The sequence below is a fragment of the Elgaria multicarinata genome, chromosome 3 (assembly GCF_023053635.1).
Source record: "Elgaria multicarinata webbii isolate HBS135686 ecotype San Diego chromosome 3, rElgMul1.1.pri, whole genome shotgun sequence".
NCBI lineage: Eukaryota > Metazoa > Chordata > Lepidosauria > Squamata > Anguidae > Elgaria > Elgaria multicarinata.
The window spans coordinates 54,687,955-54,712,982 of record NC_086173.1 but is presented as its reverse complement, the minus strand read 5'-3'; the positions used below and the strand labels follow the sequence as shown (position 1 = coordinate 54,712,982).

The window sequence follows — 25,028 nt, the reverse complement described above, 5'->3', positions numbered from 1 at the left end:
TTGAGCCCTTAGGTAAAATGGTAAACTAGGCAAAGAAAGAAAGGGTAGGTGGCTGATACTCAAGCCACGGAGTCTGTTTCTGTTTACAGTCTTAAAAGGGAAGGTGGCAAAACACAATCCCCGGGGATAAGGAAGGAACAGCCAGAAAACCCCCAGAACTTTTGCGGCCTGAGCGGTAAAAGTAGCAGCTGTGGGCAGGGCCCAGAGAGATGACGCGTGTGTTGTGAAACCCTATCCAGCTTTAGAAGCGAAGGGATTTCAGCGGTGGCTGCTGTCAGACGGTCGTGCGTGCTCGCAGAGCGCTGAAATTAACCAGAGCTGGTCAGTTGCACAGAGGCCGAACAAGGGAGGAGGAGAGAGGGAAAGGATCCGCGATTATTAGCAGCTGCTGCTGCTGCTGCTGCTTCCTGGTCATTTGCGGCGGGCCGTGGGCTTGAGCTTCGTCCAGGTTAGGACTGCATTGCTGCCAGAGGAGGGATGGATGTAGGGGTGGACTTGTACATTGCAGTCCCGCTGCTGTTCACCGTCTTGGCGATCGTTCTAGCATCGGTCTTTGTGAAGCTGAGATCCTCCTCGGAAGGGGAGAAAGCTGAGGAGGCGGCAGCAGCAGCAGCAAAGGAAGAAGGAGACCCCCGAGTCCAAGAGGACGAGGCGAGTGCTGCTGCGGCAGACGGAGGAGAGGAAGTCCAGGATGCTGAAGGCGAAGCAGAACCAGGCAGAGAAGGGCTTTCGAAAGACCAAGTGGAGCCGGTCGAAGCCAAGGCAGAGGTGAGGTGGGAGGAATTCGGGGCTGTGGAGGAGGAGGAGAAAAAGATAAAGAAGAGAGAAGACAAGGAAGAGCAGCACCGGGAGAAGGGGAGCAAAGAGGAGGCGGCGGAGGAGCCTGCAAAGAGGACTGCAATAACAGAACAGCAGAGTCATCCCCGAGAGGGGAAGATTCCCAGCCAGGCTGCTGTGGCTGCGCTCGCTACTGCTCCGGTGGCGGTAGAAGAGCAAGAGGAGGAGGAGGAGGAAGAGGAGGAAGAAGAGGAGGAGGAGGAAGAAGAGGAGAGCAAGGTAAAGGAGGGGAAAGGGGGCGAGGGGCTTTGAAGTGCCTGCCTCTTGGAGTGTGCGCCTCTATGTATGCGGACAGGATGGATGGAAGGGGACGAGATTACAGAGGGCACCTCTTTTGGAAGCAAATGCCCCAAGCCGGCCAGGCCCCATGGGAAGCGCTTGGCTGGTCGGGCTTTCACTGGAGATAAATGTACTCGGCTCGCTCCTTACCTCTCCAAAGCCTGCCTACCTCCCACCCACTGAAGGGGGTGGCGGTCTTCCCCCCCCCCCCCCGACTCCCTCCCCCTCGCACCCAGCATTGCTGCTCAGCAGCACTCCCTGGCCGTTCAGTATTCCAGGCCATTGCTCCGCAGCGTTTCACAGCAAGGCCATCAGCCTAGGCAGTGCAGTTGCCTCTAGGACTTTTGCTGATCTGTACAGTCTGCATTATGCATGGACCCGGAGTCAGCATGGTAATAAACCGGGGAGGGGTGGTGGTCTTGGATATCTAGCAGTATTAACCCTGATCATGTAACAAGTAAGTTCCCTTGATTTCTTTTGGTAGAGCCCCATCCGCCTACCAAATGGACCTATGAAATCTTTCCTCCCACTCCCCCACAACACCCATTTTGCTGTTACCAGCTTGGAAAGCCCACCTGTTGCTTCAGAAAGTGTGAGCGATGCTGCTAAAAATGAAGGTCCAGTTTATTAAGTCACAACTGCAGCCACCCTCGTTCAGAAAAGAGACTTTGAGATGTCCAAAGAAAAGTTGTGTTTATTGATGACAATAATGGCGGTGGTATTTTCATCATTAACATATTCCCAGCGATGTATATATAGTACTTGACAGAGGTAATGTTAGTACAGACTAGTGCGCTGTGGTTGCACTGACTTTGGTCAATCTGATTTAGCAGGAGCTTTGCCTACCTTCCAGCAGAGGCATATGGGGCTCAGAAGTTTCCATTCTTCTGCTCTATGCAGCTTTGTACATAAAGACAAAATCCCCTTGGGTGGCCCCTTCTCTAGCCTTGACAAATTACTTCTCCTGCTGCAGTCTCATGTTTTCCCATAGGATGAGACACATTGTGATGTCACCAACTTCCCCAGAAATGTGGCCTGGGTATGCGCAAGCAGCGGGGCCTGAGGAGGTGGCATGCAGTGAAAGTCAATCACCCTGCCTTCACATGCAGTCCTGGATTGTTTCTGATTAAAAATAAATGAGCAAACCTAAGGGCACAAAGAGGCCAGGCCGCCTGCCACCACCTCGTGCCCCGCAAGAGGTAAATCACACACAGGAAGTGGAGGAAAGCCTTATAAGAATCCAAGTCCGCCCTCACCACTGCTGTGCCATGACTCTCAGGGAGAAGGGAATGCAGATTCCTCTATTTAATGGAGCATGATATCTGTAGCCACACAGAAATGGTGTCATTTAAAAAGAGTTGACGTTTTGTAAAGGTGACCTGGTGTCCTACTTTACAGAGGACAGTCCTCTGTTTTGGAGAGATGGTAGAGGAGTATCTTCTACTTGAAGGTGTCCTATCCTCTTTTTGGTGGGCTGTCCCATCCAACTCTTGTTTAAGGCCAAGGAATCATGAGCAGGGAGAGCTGGGCCTTCAAGCTGCCCATCAAGAGTTAACACCTGGGCAGTAGACTGAGCAGGCACACAGGTTGCCCACGCAAGTCTTCTCCACCATGGTGAGATATATTGTATTTCTATTTAAATTCTAATTTTAAAACTATGCAAATACCTGTGCGTATGTATGTATTATGTAAATTGGTGTGAGCTTTTGGTGATGCGATTCCTCTTTTTTGGCAATGTGTAGTCCAGAGTCAGGTGAAAGGTAGATCTGGATCGACCAGTAGATCTCTGGGGGATTTGAAATAGATCGGAAAGCATTTCTGGCAATTGTCTAATAATAGCAGCAAAATTATTCTGCTGAACTGAAGAAAACGTGGGATAACCAGGGCCACCTCGTGTCCTATTGCTATACTCCCATCATGGTGATGCCATATCCTTCTTATGCGTTTATACCCTGTAGCGCACACCATGACACCTGTCACTGTATTTCAGATAATATAAAATGCAGGAAATAACACTAAAAAAGCTGTATACAGAATGTGTAATATGTTATCTACAGTTATCAATGTATTAAAAACACACACTAGTGTAGGTCTAGCCCAAGAATGACTTTGTATGGAGGAAGGACTGTGAGCATCATTTAGTTCAAAACACATTTCTGGGCTCAGAATTCTTTACTTATTATTATTATTATTACTTATTATTTATTTATATAGCACCATCAATGTACATGGTGCTGTACAGATTACACAGTAAATAGCAAGACCCTGCCGCGTAGGCTTGCAATCTAATAAAGTTGTAGTAAACAATAAGGAGGGAAAGAGAATGCAAACAGGCACAGGGAAGTGTAAACAGGCACTGGGTAGGGTGAAGCTAAACAGTATAGAGTCAGAACAAACTCAATATTTAAAAGCTATAGGGAACAGAAAGGTTTTTAGCTGAGTTTTGAAAGCTGTGATTGAGTTTGTAGTTCTCAAGTGTTCTGGAAGAGTGTTCCAGGCGTAAGGGGCAGCAGAAGAAAAAGGATGAAGCCGAGTAAGGGAAGTAGAGGTCCTTGGGCAGGCGAGAAGCATGGCATCAGAGGAGCGGAGAGCACGAGCGGGGCAATAGTGTGAGATGAGAGAGGAGAGATAGGCAGGAGCTAGGCCGTGAAAAGCTTTGAAGGTCAACAGGAGAAGTTTGTATTGGATTCTGGAGTGAATTGGAAGCCAATGAAGAGATTTCAAAAGTGGAGTGACATGGTCAGAGCGGCGGGCCAAGAAGATGATCTTAGCGGCAGAGTGGTGGACAGAGACCAGCGGACTGATGTGAGACAAAGGAAGGCCAGAGAGAAGAAGGTTGCAGTAGTCCAACTGAGAGATAACCAGTGCGTGAACGAGAGTCTTGGCAGAAGAGATAGACAAAAATGGTCGGATCCTGGCAATACTATACAGGAAGATTATACAGGAAGATTATACAGGAAGATTATATACTGATAAGTATATGTTTTGGCACCAGGCAAAAAACTCAGCAATGGTGGACCTCAGTGTTCAAGTAAAAAAAACCAACGTAAATCTCACAAGCCTGAAGTCTGCCCACCCCTGCTATAAATAATATGAACTCCAAGCCCAGAAGTGCCCAGTTCAAATCTCACCTTAGCCATGATCTCAGCAGGCAACCACAGTGAGTTTGAGTCAGCATTGCTTACTTACCCCAAACCCCAAAAACATTGACCTGTAAACAACACACAAACTCCATTATTTGTTTTTATTTTATTTCATTAGGACAAATCAGCATATTTTGTCATTAAGAGAGACATATCAGCCTAGCCTTATTTATTTATTTATTTATTTAAAACATTTATATCCCGCCCTATATCATTAAGATCTCAGAGCAGTGTACAGATAAAAGCATACAGTATAAAACAATAAATATGCACAGTTAAAAACAAATTAAACCATAGCCTTATGATGAGAATGGTCAAAAAGACCAGCCCCTGGTTTGGTATATGTCAATCTACCAGGCTCAGAGGGGCTATAATGAGCCATGGGCCTGGCTGGGGTCCAAGCTAGAATACTTTGATTTAAGCTCATCTAATCCCATTGAGGTCACTGGCTTAACTGGTCTGAGTTGTACACTGTCTCCTACAAATCTTTCAATCTATCAGTCCCAGCCTCCCTCTGTAGTAGGAGAGTTATAATAATGGTCTATGGTACAAGTAATCAGAAAAGTTAACAGAGATAATTTATGTGAAGTTATTTGAACCCCCCAAAAGTGCTATGTAAAGGTTAGTTGATATGATGCTCCTTTATGAAGGATTGTCAAAGCAGTCAAAAACAATAGCTTAAGGAAGGAAATGTTCTTGGTTAAAATTTCTTCAAGGTCCCATCTGAGGTCTCGGTTACCCCAAGTCTCACAGAGACGCAAAGTCCTGTTTCACATCGGAGTCACCGAGAGGTTTTGTAGTCAGTCTGACAAATGAGGCCTGCTGCGTTTCTGCTTCATATTCTTCTTGCCCTGGAGGAGTCTTGTCGACCTCTCGTGAGGATAAACTCCACCTTTGCTTTGTGGAAAGCAGCGTGGAGTCAGTTCAAATTAAAAACAGGCCCAGATAGCCTGGATGCCATTACGCAGAAAGATGTCATTTAAAAGAAAAAAAATGCATCCCTGTTTCCCGTTGATTACTTTTCACACACCCAGCTTTTGTGCCTGTGCCTGTTTATGCTTCAGGGCACCCTTTTCCCTTTGTGTGATTTCCCAGGGGGAACTTTGGCAAGACAGAAAAGTAGCCCTGAGCAGACAGTCCCGCTGCCCTTGCTATTAAGCAGCTGGGTTTCCTCAGCAGCCTGGCTTGCAAGCGAGCTGCAAAGCCCCCTGCTGTCTTTTCTGGCTGGAAAGGTACAGCGTAGGCCGGAACATGACTGACCTTAGTGCTGACAATGTGCTCAGCTGGAGCCTCACCACGGCTGTTGCAGCATGGCTGAGTCTCGTGCTAGGGAAGGGATGACCTTTCTCGGCAGTAGAGTTGGCTGGACCCTTTCCTCCACTTTTCCAACTTTAGTTTTCTCTGTATTAGCCTCTGCTTTCTAAGGGTACCTACAAAAACATTTACCCAGGAGGTGTATATAGGATTACCTTATTTTCCTGCCTCTTTACTGGCTGCATACCCAAACACATCCTTGGGGTGTTGCCATGCTTGTTCTGCAAGCAAAAAAGGCAGTCACCCCTTGTCTCACCGCCTTTGCCAGCAAAGCCGTGGGGCAGGAAGGACTCTTTTATGATCCCATGTGAAACTGAGTACAGAATTTGAATGCCTGACAATCCCAGTTTTCATTCTCCTCCCTGCTTCCCCACAAGAAAAAAAAGTAACTAGCCCTTATACTTCTATGATAAATTTAGGAAAAGGTAGGCAATGGTTCTACCTTAAATTTTGTAATTTTTTATTTATTTATTTTGCACAGAAAGACTGTGGAGACATTTTTCTCCCGCTCTCATAATATTAGAACCCGGGGTCTAAATAAATAAATAAATAAAATACAACAACAACAACCATAAAATTATAGCATTACTTAAAACACTCATAAAGAGGCAATCCTATGCATAATTTCCTAGGGGTAATTCTCATTGTACCCAATCGGGCTTATTTCTGAGTAAACATTATTAGGATTGCACTGTAAACAGTAAACAATAACTTTAATTTTAAAAAATAGCAGCATGGATCTCTTCCAAATGCCTGGTGGAACGGATAGGTGTTTACCAACTTTCCCTTGTGGAGAGTAATTACCCAGCTATGGTGTCATCACAGAGAGCCCTGAGCTGAATTTCTGTGACTTCCTGGGGGTGGGGGGGAGGACATCGAAATCATCTCCAAATGATTTCAGTGGGCAGAGGCTCACATTGGAGAAGACTTGGAAACACTGGGCCATGCTGTTTAGAGGTTAAAAACAATGCCTGTCCATAATTCCTAGAAGCAAACTGGCAGTCTGGAAGCCATGGGAATACTATGTTCAATGATCTCCACATCCCTGTCAAAAGATTTTAAAAAATGTTCAGTCAGATGAAGCTTCTGGACAGTCTTCTAGGGCAGTCTCATGCAGGGACTAGGAACTAGGATGGACACTTACACATCACCCAAAAAAACAGAAGAGGAAATGCATCACCCCAAAAGGTGGCTAAAAGGGACACCAGTTTCTATAAAACATGCACGTGCTAATTTATATTCATACAACCACATTTGGAAATAATGGCTATCATTTAAGAAGCAATTCAGTTCATTTCACCATAGTGGGGAAAACTAGCCCGGTGACCTGTGTTCTTGCTCCATCTGTGGTCCAGGTATTGACGGGCAACTTCAAGGCCCCTGCTGCTCTCCCTTCTGATGGATCTTCATCTTTAAAATGGGCTTGGACTGGGCAGCCCTTCAAATAGAGGACAGTCTTCTGTCAAGTAGGACACATGGCCACCCTATTGAGAACTGCTGCCAAAGGAAGGCTGGAAACCCTGTTTCTTGTTTGGTTGGTTGTGATCTGGCATCTTAAATAGAACTGAGAAATGGTACACAGTAGGAGAGAAATTCCACTCCTGGTTTAATTTGCCCCAGTGTGGTGCAGAATCTGGGATCCTGGTTGTGCTTTTGTATTGTATTTTATATCATGTTTTTATACTGTTGTTTTATAATTAGAATGGTTTTAATTTTTGTGAACTGCCCAGAGAGTTTCGGCTATTGAGCGGTATAGAAATGCAATAAATAAATAAATTGCAAAAAGTTGAGTGTGTGGTGAGGATAGTCAGTCCTTTCACCATTTTAAGACCGTCTCCTCCACTCTGCTAAGGTCTCTTGGAATCCACAACCTTAAACCAAATTAAGAATCCACATTGCTTTTGGAATAGGCCTACACAAATACCTAGAATAGCAAAAATGGTCTCCCTGGACCAAGAAGCCAATTCCATTTGCTCTAGGACAGCAGTATCTTTTATCGTTAAGGGAGATGTAACATCCTAGCCTTATGGTAAGAACCATCAGGGGGAAAGGGTGCTTGTTCAATGTGTTTTAAGTCTACCAGGCCCAGAGGGGATTAATGAGTGATGGGCTCAGCTTGGATCTCATCCAGAATTCTTTGATTTAGGCTGATCTAATCCCACTGAGGTCACGAGCTAAACTGGTTTACCTTGTTTGCATGACTACATGCGACATATACAGGTATATGGTAAACATGCGACATATACAGTATATGTCGCATGTTTACCATATATGTCACATGTTCCCAAGTGTAAGCAGCAATATTTTAGGAGGATTTAGGGTTGGAAGGTGTCTTGTGTTATCAGGGACAAGCCATGTTTCCAAAAATCACAAATCCCTTTGAATGCAAAGCATATCACTCCAGCATCCCTTATATTTAAAATTTCCAGCTGGTATCTTTAGGGCTTTGACAAGTTTGCAGATCTTCTAAAGTCAAAAGGCATAACTTTTTTTGCTTTGAAAAAATATTTCTAAGGAGCAGCTACTTCCCACCAGAAACCTTGTCTACATTTAAAAAAATAACAATCTTAGATTGGGATAGCAGGGATCGTCTTAACGCCACAGTCTCCCCATCTCATTTGGTCCCACACCATTGGACCTATAAAGCAAAGCAGATTAATCTGATTTATGACTTCTCTGCCATTCGCCGCATGTTGCTTGTGGGAAGAATGGCCCCATTTAGGCTGCTTGCTTTGCATTGCTTCTTTTGGCCAGTTTCAGAGGGAGGCTGTGCCTGACCGGCATCCAGAGGGAGGGACATTTTTCTGTCCTGAGTCAGCGGTTGAAAAGACGGGGCTGGCACGATGCAGGCAAGACTTGGCGTGTGCCAGAGCTCCTCTGAGCAAGCTATTTGTTTAGCTGGTACTAAAGTAAATGATGCCCACTGAATTCAAGTTGAAGAGGCGGGGGGGGGGGGGAACAGTTGTCACAGAAACATCCTGCCCTGCAATCTTTGAAAATGTGTCCAGTCACAAATCTCATTTCCCCAATTTTTCTAGCTAGAGTTGAAATAAGCCCACTTTTTATTTTAGTGTAGCTGAAATAAGAGAGCTTTGGGATGGATGGTAGATTCATTTTAGTTATTTGATCATGGCTGTGTTTTCAGTCCCCGGAAAGAGGTTTCTTGGTGGTGGCATCTCACCACCTTCCTCAGTGCTTCAATCTTCTCACCCCCATTGCCACCAGTTGCTATTGCTCCTCCTCCTCCTCTTTCCTCCTCCTCTTTCCTCCTCCTCCTTGCTACTACCACTTGCTTGGAGAGCCACTCAGCAAGTAGGCAGTGGTGTCTGCTGCTCCTCCTTCTCACCACGGCTGTTGTCTGGGCCAGAGGGAGAAGCTGGTGAACAAGCAGGTTGCAATGGTGAAGAGGAGGAGGAGCAACTCCAGGGGACTCTTGTCAGTGGGCCCCTGCTTGGTTGTGGGCCCTTGGCAGGTGCCCGACCATACCTACTCTTGATGCTGGTCCTGTTTCCTGGATTTGGAACATGGGATGCTGCTTTATGCCAGCAGGTCAGAATAATTGTCCATCTAGCCCAATTTCTTCTGCTCTGACTGACTGCAGCTTTCCAGGGTCTCTAGCAGTTTTTTTTTAACTGGGCCAGTTCTACACCAAGCAGGATATGACACTTTGAAAACAGGTTGAAAACTGTATGTGGAGTGTGTCCTGGGGCCCAACAGTTGTCACTACTGTTATAAACCACTTTAAAGCAGTAGTGTAGATCCTGCCCTGGAGATGCAGGGGATTGAACCTAAGATCTTCTGCATGCAAAACATGTGCCGTTCCACTGATCCCTGGCCTCTTTTTTCTATCGTCCTTCCTTCCTTCCATTTTCTCTCTTTCATTGTGGAGCCACGCCATGTTGTCTGGAACAGCCCTGCCACTTCTCTGATTTTATTTTTAGGACATTTCATTGGTTCATTGGATACGTACAGCCGTCTCCTATTTGAGAATGTTGTTGTAATTAGTATTACATGTGAAATCTTGCCAGGGAAAGTGAGTGAATTCAGTGGGACTTACTTCTGAGTAGACGTGTAAGGGATTGTGCTGTAAATCTGGATTGGAACAACCTCCAGGCAAGGCTTTTATGGTGCCATTGCCTTGCATCATTCGCACAATTTTACGGGAGGGTGTGTGCGTATGTGTCCAGATGCCGTTGTTTTTCAGCTCATAACACTACCGTATTTTACCACTACTTCTTGCATCTTTTCTCTTATCACAGATAATCTGTTAAGAAAGCAAAATCGGAATAAGTGCCCAATGCTTTTTCCTTCGTAGCACTAGGAGCCCTCTACCTGGAAGCATCCCTGAGTCAGCCGTGTTTGAGAGCGAGGGACTTCAGTGCAAATACTAGGGGTGTGCACGGACCCCCCGCTCCGCTTCACTTGCAGATCCGCCATTTTTCGGAGCGGGTCGCTCCGCCCCGCCCCCGCTCCGCCCACTTCCGCTCCGCTCCGCCCGGAGCTCCGGATCGGATCCGGAGCTCCGTTTTTGCCCCCCCATAGGCTTGCATTGAAAGCTAAAAAAGTAAACAACTTTTTTTCCGTTGAAGTTAGAAACCTCACGTTTGGCACCATGACACCTCATGGGCGTATACACACACACGCCAAGTTTCAAGGCAATCCCATCATCCCCTGATTTTTGGCGAATTTTTGAAAATCGGGCACCCCATTCACACCCCTTGGGATAGCTCCGTCAATTTGCATGTTACAAACCTCAAACTCGGCACCAGGGCAGCTTATCCATGTGTCCACATGCACGCCAAGTTGCAAGCAAATCCCATCATCCCCTGATTTTTGGCGCGGCTCTACCCTCTAACGCACCTCCCATAACCCTAATTCACACCCCTTTAGATAGCTCCGTCAATTTGCACGTTAGAAACCTCAAACTCAGCACCATGATAGCTTATCCACGTGTCCACATGCACGCCAAGTTTCAAGGCAATCCCATCATCCCCTGATTTTTGGGGAATTTATGAAAATCGGGCACCCCATTCACACCCCTTGGGATAGCTCCGTCAATTTGCATGTTAGAAACCTCAAACTCGGCACCAGGAGAGCTTATCCATGTGTCCACATGCACGCCAAGTTGCAAGCAAATCCCATCATCCCCTGATTTTTGGCATGGCTTAACTCACCCCAAATTGTCCCATTCTACAACTACGTCAATTTGCACGTTAGAAACCTCAAACTCAGCACCATGATAGCTTATCCACGTGTCCACATGCACGCCAAGTTTCAAGGCAATCCCATCATCCCCTGATTTTTGGGGAATTTATGAAAATCGGGCACCCCATTCACACCCCTTGGGATAGCTCCGTCAATTTGCATGTTAGAAACCTCAAACTCGGCACCAGGAGAGCTTATCCATGTGTCCACATGCACGCCAAGTTGCAAGCAAATCCCATCATCCCCTGATTTTTGGCGCGGCTTAAACTTTTTAACTCACCCCAAATCAAGTCCCATTCTACAACTACGTCAATTTGCACGTTAGAAACCTATCCTTTGGTCCCATGACAGCTTACCCATGTGTCCCCATGGACACCAAGTTTCAAGGCAATCCCATCATCCCCTGATGTTAGGGGAACTTTTGAAATTTGAACACTCCAGTATGTCAGGGATTTAAAGTTGCAATTGCAGACAGCTCAATGGGGCCAGTTCCAAGGCAATCCCAACATGCCACGAGATAACCCTAAATCTTCTGGCACATTTGAAAAAGGGATTATTGAATTTGATAAAGTCTAAGTGAGCGCAGGAAGGACTTCTCCCCTTAGTCAAAGCAAGACACATACACCATCGCTGCAAGGCGGGAAGGGGAGAATTATTATTATTATTATTATTTATTTATATAGCACCATCAATGGAAAGCAGGCAGGCAGCATGCATTGTAGTGCCGCAAGGATGGCTTGAGCACTAACGCATAGCAAACCAACCCATAAGTGGGCGCAAAGTGAGGCAAAGATGGCTGGTTGTTTCTTTCTAAGCCAGCAGTTACGCCTTGAGGGGCACAGAGGAGGACGATTGGGAGCAAACCAGGCACCAGGCGGGCAGAGAGGCAGGCAGAGTAGGCGAGGAGTCAGTCCTGGCAGATGCCCCACCACAGCAGCACCCCGGGGGAGGCGGGCAGGCAGGCAGGCAGGCTGCGGGCATTTCTGGGGGCACAAGGAAGTGATGGCTGGTTTCTAAGCCAGCATTGCAGTTAGTCACGCATTGCAAACGCAAACCATCCCAGCGAGTCGGTCACCGAGGAGGACAGGCTAGCAGAGGGGCAGGCAGAGTGACATGTCATAGATCTAGTATTGGGGAGGAGTCAGTCCCGGCAGATGCCCCAACACAGTAGCACCCTGGGTGGGCATTGGAAAACGCCATCTTGTGGGTCAATACTTCCCCCACCCCATGTCCTGCAGGGTTGCCTGCCTAACCCTTGTGGGGATGGGAGATGGAGAGCTTAGAGTGGCAGTGCCAGCAGCAGCCTTCGGCTTTCCCCTGGAACCAGTCGCCTTGCCCGCCTCTTTCCCCAGCAAGATCGCCTGGTGCTGCCTATGAAGATGCATCTTCATGCTGCTGGTTCCATAATGCCCTGTCGATGAACCCCTGCTTAGGCTGAGTTTGCAGTGGCGACAGACAGCAAAGCGGGGATCCGCTCCCAACTCAAAGTGGTCCCACACGATGCTTGTCTTTCGTTTCTGTGGTGACACCACCAATTGCCCGCCTGAGCTCTCTGGTGTTGCCACAGAAACAGGGGTGTGGGATGAGACTGGGGAGAGAGCCTCGGCCTGCTGCTGCTCCTCCTCAGCCCCCACATCCTGGAGGCCCACCGCCTCCTCCTCCTCCCCCCCCTCCACTGTGCTGAGGACCTCGTCTAGGTCCATCAGCGGGCTCGTGGGCTGAAAGGAGAATGAAGGAGTTGGGGATACTCCTCCTCCTCTAATGGCACTGCTGCCACGTGCCTCTTGCAAACGGGCACTTTTCCCATTCCCACCCTCAAAAAGAGAACGCCGGGCACAAGTTGCAGAAGAGAGTGGCTCTGCCTGCTGCTTGTCCTGCTTCTGTTTTGGAGCAGTCAGCCAAGGAGTTGCCCGTTTGAGTTTCACAGGAGGAGAGGAAGCCCTGCTGGCAGACTGAGCCTTGCTGCTTTCAGCACGCCTGCTTTCTCTTTTCATGATGACTAACAAAATATTAATACTACTAATACTATGTATAAGGTACTACTAAGAATATGTATAAGAAGAATATAATATGTTTAAATGTAGGGAAATGGGACAAGAACAATAAAATATACTACTACTAATATGTATGAGAATATACTACTAAGAATATCTACAAGAATATAATAATATGTTTTAGAATATTACTAATAAATGTAGGGAAATGGGACAAGAAATGGGACAACCACTACTATAAGAAGAACAAAATATGAATACTACTACTAATATGTATGAGAATGTATACTAATAGACTACTAAGACTATGTCAAAGAATATAATAATAATATGTTTAAGAATAGGGAAATGGTGTGCGTATGCTTTCCCCAAAATGCTCAATCTGTGGCTGCCTGTTGAACTTGACAAAAGCAGCCCACTCCGTCGAAGTTACACAGAGAAGAAAAAGAGAATCCAATTTTTTTGGTATATTTGGTATATAGAAGATAGAAGGAAACACAATCAGGATTTAAGAGAGGGGAGGGGGAAAAAGAACCAACCACTACTATAAGAAGAACAAAATATGAATACTAATATAATATGTATGAGAATATATACTAATGGACTATGTGAAAGAATATAATAAAATATGTTTAAGAATATAAATGTAGGGAAATGGGACAAAAAGTGTGTGTATGCTTTCAAAAGAAAGCTTTCACAAAAGCAGAACAGTCAGGCTTTAATACAGGGAAGGGGGGGGGCAACCAACCCAACCACACACTCCAAAATTCAAAAATAAAGTTTATATTAAATCAAAGTAAGGGGAAAACACAGGGCAAACTAAGCTACAAGTCAGAAAGAAGCAAACAAACACACACACGCGCCAAACTAAACCTATATTAAATTAATCTATCTCCAAAGCAGGAGCACTAGCTAAGTAAGTGTTCCCTCCACGAACGCCAACCCACAAAGAGACACAAAACAGAAAGTTCTCAGGGTGGGTCTGCCTTAGTTCCCCCTCCAACGCTGGGATTGGAGGAGGATGCTTTCTGAGGAGATGAATTCTCATCAGGATTGGGAGTTGAATGTGCCTGTCATCGCTTCCAAAAAAATAATAATAAAAAAAAAAAACCCAAACCCCGATTTTTAAAAAAATATTGCACGTGAACCACAGCACGCAGAAAGTTGAGAGTGGTCTCAAAATGACCCCCATCCACGACTCTCTGTGCACAAGAATTTTCAGAACGATAGCTTAAACCCCCCCCCAGTTATCCCCGATTCTTTCCCTCAATGCAATCCTATGGGCGAAAAGCCGAAACGGAGCCCCGCGGTTGACCCTATTTTTAAAAAACTTCTAGCCCGCGACCCGTACGATGCAGAAAGTTGAGAGTGGTCTCAAAATGACCCCCATCCACGACTCTCTGTGCACAAGAATTTTCAGAACGATAGCTTAAACCCCCCCCCAGTTATCCCCGATTCTTTCCCTCAATGCAATCCTATGGGCGAAAAGCCGAAACGCAGTTTGAGCCCCGCGGTTGCCCCGATTTTTAAAAAAATATTGCACGTGAACCACAGCACGCAGAGAGGTGAGAGTGGTCTCAAAATGACCCCCATCCACGACTCTCTGTGCACAAGAATTTCCAGAACGATAGCTTCAAAAACAACGTAGTTATGCGCGATTATTTGCCGCAATGCAATCCTATGGCGAAATGTTTTCAAGATGGCGACCGGAGCGCTCCGACTGAACTCGGAGCTCCGAAAAATGGTCGCTTCTCTTCGCCTTGCTTCTAGGGGGTCCGCGGTCCGCTCCTACTCCGCCTCTGGGTAAGGCGGAGCAGGCCAATCCGCTACTGCTTCTACGCTCCTAATCGGAGCGGAGCACATCCCTAGCAAATACTTCGCTTAGCTAGTCATGGTTGGCTTTACTTGTTCTTCCACCCAGAAAGGGAATGCTACTCAAGCTATTTATCTATCCCGTACCAAAAACCAAACAAAAACCTGTCAAGCAGGGGCGGGGGGAGGAATCAAAAGAAGTATTAAGCAGGTGTGCACCTTAAAATACAACTGGTTCTTCAGAGGTGGGCTTAGGAGAGATAACTGGAGCTGTTGGACCATGGAGATTGGGTAAGGGAGTTGAGCCACTGCTGTCCAGATGGCTGCCTAGGCTGGATGTTAGCAAACAGCTATCTCTAAATGCCTGGAAAGGTCCGACTATCCAGGACATAATGACATTCCATGCCTCGGGGGTAATTTTTAATCTGTGGCAGGCATGATTTATTAAGAGAATCTTCTCTAATCCCCCAAAAGACCCCCTCTAGATATCCCCGCTGCCCGAGATTCCTAGACACTGTGAGCTCAGCCATCCATTCTGTAGCAACCTCTGGGGGAGTTAAGGCAGGCGTAAGGTCTCTTTTCATTGAATCACTGCATCAGGAATGGTCTGGGGGGACAGGACGATTGCCTCTTTTCTCCTTAAGTGGCTAGATGCATCATACAAATATTAATCAGGACATGCAAATATTAATCAGCCAACTAAAATGTTCATTGCTAAAGATGTTGCCAGGGTTTAGAGAGATCAGTAGGCTGTTTTGTTCATTTAACAACTTAAGAAATCTTATCCCATCCACAAATGGAAAGCCAAGGGTTAGCCTGTACATGCATGATAGTATTATTATTATTATTATTATTATTATTATTATTATTATTATTATCTACTATTGTTCTATCATATCAAGAATGTACAAGCAGTTCTAAAGCATGGAGTGGTGGTTGAATTGTGCGGTGGGAAAGAAATGTAAGTTGTGTGCTTCACAACTGAAGAAATACGTATGGCTGTCTAAAACCTTCCCCATCCCCCATAACACTGTTAAGTCCAGGGTCTGAAATTATATAGCTATGCTGTTTTGCAGGGATATGAAACCACTGCAGGGTGCAGCGTTTGAGCTGTGAAGGCCCATTCATACATGCAAGTTGGCCCCTTGCTGTTGCAGCCATCAAGTGATGAACATATGAATAATCTCTTCCTCTAGATTGTTCTCCTTAGTTTCTTGGCTCAGAAATATACTATAGTGTTTGGCTCAGCTTTTACACCTTTGAAAGCATTGCTTGAGAGAGTGATTGTCCACTCATTCAAAAAAGCAAGTGTCTCTGACGGTTTAGAGGGAGGTACATGTTAATATCTCAAGAACGTTTCCCACATACATTCTTCTCTAGCCCCTGATTATTTTAGAATCCAAAGACTTCTATGTTGAGCGTCATCAGACGAGTGTTTTATAGCATGTTCGTTACTGTCCACTCATGGATGTTCATGGGTCATTTTGACGATGTTGTCCGCTCCCCACGCATCTCCCATTCCTTCTGCTCTTTTTTCTGTCAAAAAACAAGACCCAGAAAATCTGGTTGATTTTTTTTACCATAACGAAACTTGCTGCCATTTCCTGCAGTGTCAAGGAGAAGCAGTGTGATAAAAATGCCCACTGACTGGGCCACGTGGTCATTGCTTTCTTCCTCTTTCTTCCCTGTGTGAAGAAAGAGGAAGCTGTCCGTCCCTAGTGTGGGACAGAACCAGGATGCAAAGCAACGGTAGGAAAACATGATCCCCCCCCCAGTTGGATGAGGCTCATTGAGGCAGAAGAAGATGGCTCACAAGTGTATCTACTACAAAAGTTGAATGTTCAAAATAGCACCAAGCTGTCTTGGTGGAGTATGTCAACTTTCTTCTATTCTGAGCTCAGGCTGATATGCCAGCAAACAATGCAGAAACAATATATACGAAGGTCCTATCTGCCTGTCCTTCACTCTCTTTTGTTTTTTATTATTTCGTTTATAGTATTTTTATCCCACTCTCCAGCCCCTCCTCAAAAAAGTCTCCCAGAGAGACTTACAATCAATCAGTAAAATAAGACAGGTCCTGCCTGCAGGCTTACAATCTAAAAAGACATGACGCGCAAGGAAAAGTGGATGGGGATGGGGAAAGGGTGGAGGAGTAGATTTTTCAACAGAATAGCCCCGGCTCATCTCTCATCTCCCTTTGGGCATGGGGGCAGTCCAAATGGAGCAGGCCAGGAGGCGCCTTCTTTTTGGCTGAGGAGCAGAATAAAAATAATAATAGAATACCCAAGAGAGGGAAGAAACTGTATCCCTTGTTCATGTTTAGTACATGACTTGTTGAAACAGGGTGTGATATATCATCAACCTCTGGACACAAAGTTATTTAAACATTTTCCTCATGTTTGAGTAGGGACGCAAGTACTTGTTCCGTCACCCATCCATCATGTCAGCTGGCCTGACTGAGTCCGTTCAGCTTGTTAGTAGGAGAGACCTGTTGGAGAGAACTGTTTTCTTGGGACATGGTCAGTTCTCTTAAAAGGATGAGTAAATCTGGAAGGTCCCTAGCTTGATTTATTAGTCACAGAATTAAGGTCAGCTGGAAGGTCCCTAGCTTGATTTATAAGTCACAGAATTTGCCTCAGCTATTCTGTGGACTGCTCCACAAGCTCCTTAGTCCTCCAAGGGCTACTCCACAAATAGGAACAATAGCCTCTTTGGAACAGGTACCTGATCTATGACAATTATGCCTGTTTGTGGAGTAGGCACTTGCTTTGTGATGAATGCAAAAGTAGCACATTGCAAAAGTTCTTTACAATTGTTATAGATGTAGCCAATGTTGTTTTGTGGATAAAATCCCTAAATCCTCTCCTGAACTGTGAGCTGGATCAGAAGCAGGTTTGTGCTTCCCATCTGCTCATCAGGCTGTAAAGCTTTGACGCAGAAGCCATTTTTAAAAAAAGGATCTGGCATCCGGCTAAAAAAAGGGTACTGCAGTTCAGATAAGGAGGAAGGAACCTGACCCCCAAGCAAAGACTAGACAAGACTGGATACAGCTGTGTATCTTAAGGGCCCCTTGTTCTCCTTTGCCTGCCATGCATCCTACTTTGTCTGAAGTTGCTGGAAGGGAACAGATGCCTGCATTTAGAGCCACTGATTTCCCCAGTGAGAGAGCCTCAGAAGCAATCTGTGTTTCAAGTCAGCCATTTCTTCAGGCCATTTTAAGGTGCTGTCTTCTCAGTGAACTTAAACATGGATTTAAAGCAGGGCTTGTAAAGACTCCCGGCCATTGACGTAGGATGGCTAGCTCTACCATGAGGCAAAGTGAGGCGTCTGCCTCAGGCAGCGGATGCTGGGTGCAACTGTGTTGTATGTAATGGTAGGGTGGTGTGTGCCTGCCCTATACTCGCTAAGCTAGCCTGCTGCTCTCACGTACAGTGAAGGACATAGTCCCATCTCCAGTGCTGAAGTAAGGTTCAACTGCGAGTGTGGCTGACTTCTGCTAATGAAATGGGAGGGCCCATCTTTGCCTCAGGCCAAAAAAATCTCTCAGGTGGCTTATTATTATTAATCAAGGAGAAAGCCCTCCTCACTCCTTTGGAGCTCAGTTGCCCATTTATGTATTCATACAGAAATTAACCCAGCTAAATACAAGTCCAACCTTCCCCAATCTGGTGCCCACCAGACATGTTGGACTGCAAGTCCCATGATTTCCAGCCAGCCTTAGGAAGCCCAACACAGCTAGAGGGCCGTGGGTTGGAGAAAGCTGCGCAAGTCCTATCTACTAATCTTGCCCTCCCACCACCTTTTGTTGTGTTCTTAAACCAGTCAGTCGAAAATGATTCCATGCAGGAAGCTTTTGTACTGTTATTCCCGTTTGCAGATTATTAACTCGAGCTCGCAGTGCGTGTGTATTTTTAATAAAAAGTATTGCATGCTGAGCAAGCAGCTTGAACAAGCAGCAGAATGTGCTGCCTCCCGAGAGTCCCAATCTAGTTGCTTAGCCACTAGGCCTTGAGTATGAGAGGCCATCTGGTGACCTAAAATGCTGCTATCAGACCACTGCTCCAAGCATTATTAGTAAGGCTTGTCTCTCTCCCTAAATCACAAATGCATCTGCCCACATAGCCATCTCTCTCTCTCCACCCAGCAGATGCAATGCAGTGGCGCCTTTTAACGTCTTTACTTAGGAATGAAAGATGTTAACTGGGAAGATCACCTTCTTTGAAACGAAGAAGACGGGCCGTGCGTTTGAGCAAAAAGAGCATCTACGCAAGACGTGTTGCGGATCCAAACTCAGATGATAGACCCTGGCACTTACAGATTTTGGGTTCAGTTTGGTTTTTAAATTGAGACGCAAGTGCTAGTAAATGGTCAATCTGTATTCTGCATACATTTACATGAATTGACTAGTGCAAAAGATGCCAGTCTTCCTTGTAGTTATAATTTGGTTGATAGTGGGGTAATAATATGAAAAGCCTGGGCCAACCCAAGTCATTAGGGAATCTAAACGCATTATTGCTAGCCATGGAGAATACAGGCTAAACTTTCTGAAGAGCTTTAGGAGCCTGATCAAGGACACAATTCTATGCATGTTCACACACACACACACACACACACACACACACACACACACCCCTACAAATGTTTAGATTCTGTCTAAACATCCATAAGTTTGATGACAGAAACGAGAGTAGCACATCAATCGTTTCCACCGTGGACTGCTGCTGCCTCTAAATGTCACGGCCATGGCTGTGCTTCCCGTGGTTCTCCTCTCTGCCCCTCGACCCAGGGACCATTTGACAGGAGAGGCTGTTGGTTGGCAGTGGCTCCATGTGTTCTGTGTTTCTGAATACCCTGGAAGCAATAAACAAAGAGGGTTTCGTTTAAAAGCAGAGCAGCTTTTAAACGAAACCCTGAGAGAAAGCCAACTGGAGCTGGAAAGCTTCTGGTTCGGGTTAAATCATCTGAAGGGGGCGAAGATGAAAATGTTTTTGATTGTCCCATTGTAGAAGGGGAGCAAATAGGCCATGAGTATATGATAGAACATGATAGCCAATCAAAGAGGCTGAAGTGCAACAGTGAAAAAGGGACATGCAGAGACAGCTGGGGAGGGACACCGTGTATAGGTGTTTCTATGCAAATGCTAGATGTCTCTGAGCCAAAATGGGAGAAATAGTATTTTTCACCTAATTTCTCCTGAACATCTGGTGCCATTATCAGAATCCTCTTCAGATTCTGGAATTGCCATGCCAAGAACTGAGGTGGAACCCAGAATAGCCTGGGCTTTGATCACCGAGGCCTCGAGTATTACAGAGGCCTCTAGGATCTGACGTGGGCTGATGAGATATTGGGCCTACTTGAAAAACAGGAAGTTTTTGCATGTACGTGGCAAGGTTTAGAGAGGCATGGTGGGTTCATCAGAACTTCAGAAATCCTGCCTGTTTTTGGTAAATCCTTGTGTCAGTTCAGCCAAAAATCACCCTGCTGGGTCAGGATCATGGGAGGGCACCAGGTTGCAGGAGGCTACTCTAAGCCTGACCATCAAATATTTTGGCCTACAACTCCCATCAGCCCAAGCTAGCATGGACAACGGTTAGGGATGCTGGATGCTGCAGGCCAAAATATCTGGAGGGACCAAGGATGGAGAAAGTTGAACATAAACTGTTCAGAGAATGCGTGGAGGAAAAGAGAGGCACAATAAAGCCACTGCTGTGGCTTAATCCATCGTGTTGTCTTCCTAATGATCTATAGTCTGAAAAGTCTCGTGTCTTTCTTGTCTCCCTATTGCAGCCTTCCCTGATCTGGCGCCCTCCAGATGTGGTGGGAGTACAAGCCCCATCCTCCCCAGTCAGCAGGCTATTGACCATGCTGGCTGGGGAGTGTGTGAGTTGTAGTCCCACCACATCTGGAGGACACCAAGAATGGGAAAGCTGCCCCATCGGCCTATTTGGCATGGCAATATACACACTCATGCCATTTTCCATCCTTCAACTCTCCCTCTGTTATTTGCCCAAACTTTGACCATCTTCTGTGTCCAAGCATTGTGGATTGCTGTGTTGTTGTTTGTCGGAGTCCTTGGAAACCTGAAATAACTGAAACTGGAAAGAATGGTTTAAAATGACCAATGTCAGTGGAGCTTAGGGTCAATTCGCACATGGGCCTGCAGCCTCCAGTGATGCCTTGTACATGTGAAAGGGCCTTCAGATAGAAAAACACAGCACTCGTTTCCCCTGACATCATTTTGCCATTATATATTTCCCTGGAGGCTGTTCTCACCATCATGTAATATAGGCTAGGTGAGGTGGATGTGGGTGTGATTCGCTCCTTGGCTATTCTTCCTGCCTTGCTGAGGGTTAATTTAAAGAAGAAGAAAAGGATCTGGGAGAGCGTGCCTGTCGCCAAGCAAGCAGAGATGTCAAGATCACAGTGCGGCACTCTTAGTTCCTCAGAGCAGCGACCACCTCTGACAGGCACAGCCATGTGGAAAATGAATTGTACTAGACAACAGTGGTCTTATTCACCCAGTAAACGGACACGTCCCCCCTGCAGTCAGCTGCCTCCGAACTCATGCCTTGCTGTTCAAGTAGACAAGGTCCTGATTAATGGGCAGAATATGGATGTTATCCCAGCTGCCTCTGTAGGAGTTTCTCGGAAGGCCGGGGGGGGGGGGGGGGAGCAGGCGTTGTGGGTAGCAGAGCTGCCAGATATTCCTTAATTATTATCATTTTTTAAAACCCTCCCTTGTTATGGGTTGGGTGGTGGTGGTGGTGGTCCTTGTTTCTAAACATCTTTTAATTTCAGGATGCAATCGTTGCACTGAAATTTATATAAAGGGAAAGCTTCCTGGTCTTTTCCTCTTGGTGGGAGGAGAGATGGGGATTATTCTTTGGCATGAAGCCATGCGCGGATCAGCTCTTGAAGAAGGGATGAGAAGGGAGGGGGGCTGAAGGGTGGGATTATCAAGTAATTGAACTGAACACAGAAGTTCAATTAAGAACTGTGCCATTATTTTACGCATATTCCATTGTTGTTGATTTTAAAAGCACACACATCGTCCAACTGATATAGTCGCCATTTTAGCTTTGTGGACTACTGGCAGAGGCTTGCTATACTGGTCAGGGAATTCGCCTTTAAGGATCCCATTCAGTCCCCAAAATGTATGGGAACTTCCCAAAACACAATGCAACAAATGGATTCCTGCATTGAACAGGGGATTGGACTCAATGGCCTTGTAGGCCCCTTCCAACTCTGCTATTCTATGATTCTATGAAATGTGCGATGAGTTTAGGCAATATTAGGGAAGGCTCACATAGGCTCGCCATTTATGACTTGCCAAGCAAGGGGAATGCATCACCAAAAGAGAGGACAAAAGAGGATACTAATTTACATGAAAGCTGCCTATACCTATGTATAGATGCAAATTTAGAGCAAAATTTATAATTTAAATAGTAATAAAGTACATCTCACCACCATGATCAGGTGACCTGTATGCTTGCTTGGTCTGCAATCCGTGAAGGTCTAGCCACTGATGGGCAACTTCAAGGCCCAGCTCTTCCTTCTGACAGTCCTTTATTTTTAAACTGGACTCGGCTTGCACATCCCTTCAAAGAAAGGACTGTACTCTATAAAAGAGCACTCACGGCCATCCTAGGCTAACAACAAATTATTGTCATCTTAAGAACATAAGAGCTATGCTGAATCAGACCAAGGGTCCATCTAGTCCAGAACTCTGTTCTCACAGTGGCTGACTAGTTGTCAACCAGGGACCCACAGGCAGGACACAAACAGCACCGTCCCACCCATGTTCCCCAACAACTGGTGTATATAGGCTTACTGTCTCTAATATGGAGGTAGCACTAAGCCATCTAGTAGCCATTGAGAGCCTTCTCCTGCAGGAATTTATCCAACCCCATTTTAAAGGCGTCAAAATTGGTGGCCATCACCACATCCTGTGGTAGTGAATTCCATAGTTTCATCGGATGGCCTTCCATTATGGGAGAGGGAGAAAAATATCTCCCTATCCACATGGTTGCCTTTATGGTTATTGGCAGATAATGATGCACATGGCTTTCCTTTTCATTTTTTCTTTCACTTCATGTGCTGGGCAGCTTTTCTAGTTTTTGAATCTCTTTGGAAGGTGATAGGGGAAAAAATACTTTGAAGCCTCCTACAGCAAACAAGGCCAAACTCGGCCTTTCCTCCCTCCCCTCAAATCATAAAGTTATAAGCTCAGTTCATATGTACAAGCTCTGGTAATGCCGTTCTTTTGTTAGAGCTCCTGGAACAGATGCCATATGCCATCAGAGCGAGTCCAATTAGAAGGGCCTTAATAGGCTACTGTCAGTTCTATTTTAGGGGGTCGGGAACTCAGCAAACCTGTTCTGCTGGTGTATATCACACAATGCTTGATCTCCTTGTAGTGCGGTAGGTGACATCAATGACAAGCACGCGTAGCATCTTCCCAAAAGCCTTTCCTAAAGAAGAAGGCATTTGGCAGAACCAGCCAAACCAGCCAAACAGCCAATATGCAACTTTAAGAGTATATGCACACAGTTTGGGTTTGTGTGAGTATATCCACCTCCTTGCCCCTCTGTGGTGATACTTTCCATTTCATTTTTCTACCTCTTGTGTCTCAGGATTACCAGACAGGCCTTTATACCTTCCTGTCGGGGGGGGGGGGGGCACCGCATAAGGATAGTCACAGCACTCATACAGGACAGCCTGTAGACTCAGGCTTAGCATCAGACAGTGCTTTGGTTGACCACTGTGCGAGCATAATGCTGAACTAGAGGGGTCCTTGGTCAGATCCAGCAGGGCTCTTCTTGTGTTCTTATGACACAGTGGAATGGGCACCTTCCATATTGTCCCTTTGAAAAAACTGCGCCCTGTTCCTGCATAGTTTCCTCCTGCGTCGAACCTGTGGGAAATGGCAATGTAGTCATAACCCTAAACAGCGTGGGTGGTGTAGTTCTGATTCTTCCCAGAATCTCCTTATTAAAGTTTCTTTACTGCTGAGCTATCCCAATAGCAGTCAGTACAATAACGGCCTTCAAATAGCACAGGGGATGTCATCTGTACAGCACCATGTACATTGATGGTGCTATATAAATAAATAAATAAATAAATAATAATAATAATAATAATAATAATAATAATAATAATAATAATAATAATGTAGAAGATGGCGCAGACTGGTTTTCTGTTGGTTCACAGGGCAAGACTAGACGTAATAGGTGAACATTACAAAGGAGTAGATTTTGAGTAAACATTAGGAGAAACCATCTAATGATAAGAGCTGTTTGTCAGTAGAACAGACCACGGGGTGGTTGGGGAGGCTCTCCTTTGATGGGGTCACTTAAGCAGAGGGTAGGAGGCTGTAGATTCCTGCATTGATCAGTGAGCTGGATTGGCCTCTAAGGTCCCTTCCAAGGGTTGTATTCAGTGTTGGTCATACTTAGAGTAGACCCATTAAAATGAATGGGACTTAATTTAGACAAACATGCACCTTCTCTTCATCATTGCAAGCTGCTTCTTCCCCTGCCTCTCACTCTGGCCCAGGCAACAGTAGTATGTGAGAAGGAGGAGCAGTAGATGCTGCTGCCTCCTTACTCACTGTCTCTGTTGGTCAAGCAAGCAATGGTAGCAATGATGAGAAGGAGATGTAGCAATTGGCGACAATGGTGCTGCGAAGGCAGACTTGCTAAAGGAGAGGCCCATTGAAGTGTCTTTCCCAAGGGCCCTCAAAAACCTGCGGCCAGAAATGAGTAGAAGTAGTAATAATTGGAACCAGATATGTCTATCTTATTTTATCATATCAGTAGCTTGTCTTTTTCTCTCCATAGCTTATTATTTATGACATTTATATCCTGCCTTTCTGCCATTGTATACAGCCTCTTATCCAGGTACTTACAGGACTCAAACCTGCTTAGCTTCAGCAAAACGGCTCCATCATGCGCCTGCAGACCAGATCCTGGAGCCCAGTTTAAGACACCATATATAGGTTTATCCCATTTTTTATCCTTTGAAGTAGTTTGGGCTAGGAAATAGTAGCTTTCCCAAGGCCACCCAATGAGCTTCATGAAGAACTCAGGTCTCTCACATCCAAATCTAACAATTCAGTTAAGACACTAAAAGGATACTCTGGTGGACATGGGGATCTTCCTATAATATTTTTTTTAAGTTAACATTGTTCAAAAGCCATGGCTTCTATGCCCTTTAGACCATCCCTGTTAGTGTCTGGCCAATCTATCTCCCAAACAGTTCTTTGTATGGAAAAATAATCAGTTTGTGAAAGAAACTAAATACTGGATTCAGAATAAAGCAGGTTATACAGACAGCGGTAACATGTACTGTCCCTCCAAAGGGGGGGGGGGGGGAAATTTTCTGCTCTTAACTTGGAGTCTGGAATTGCAGCCCAACTCATAATATTTCATATGTAAACCAGAGA

At 45.7% G+C, this 25,028-nt stretch overlaps 1 protein-coding gene across 3 annotated transcripts in view; it reads left to right on the top strand.

Moving 5' to 3' along the window:
- The first annotated feature begins 227 nt into the window (after positions 1-227).
- The window catches only part of MXRA7 (matrix remodeling associated 7), a 70,777-nt gene continuing 45,976 nt past the window's right edge, over positions 228-25,028 (top strand). Inside the window, exon 1 of one of the 3 annotated variants that reach the window (XM_063120354.1) lies at positions 228-1,056. In XM_063120354.1, coding sequence (XP_062976424.1) covers positions 478-1,056 — 579 coding nt within the window. In that variant the 5' untranslated portion in view covers positions 228-477. The remainder of the gene's footprint in view (positions 1,057-25,028) is intronic. The other 2 variants (XM_063120356.1, XM_063120355.1) reach the window with 2 other exon arrangements.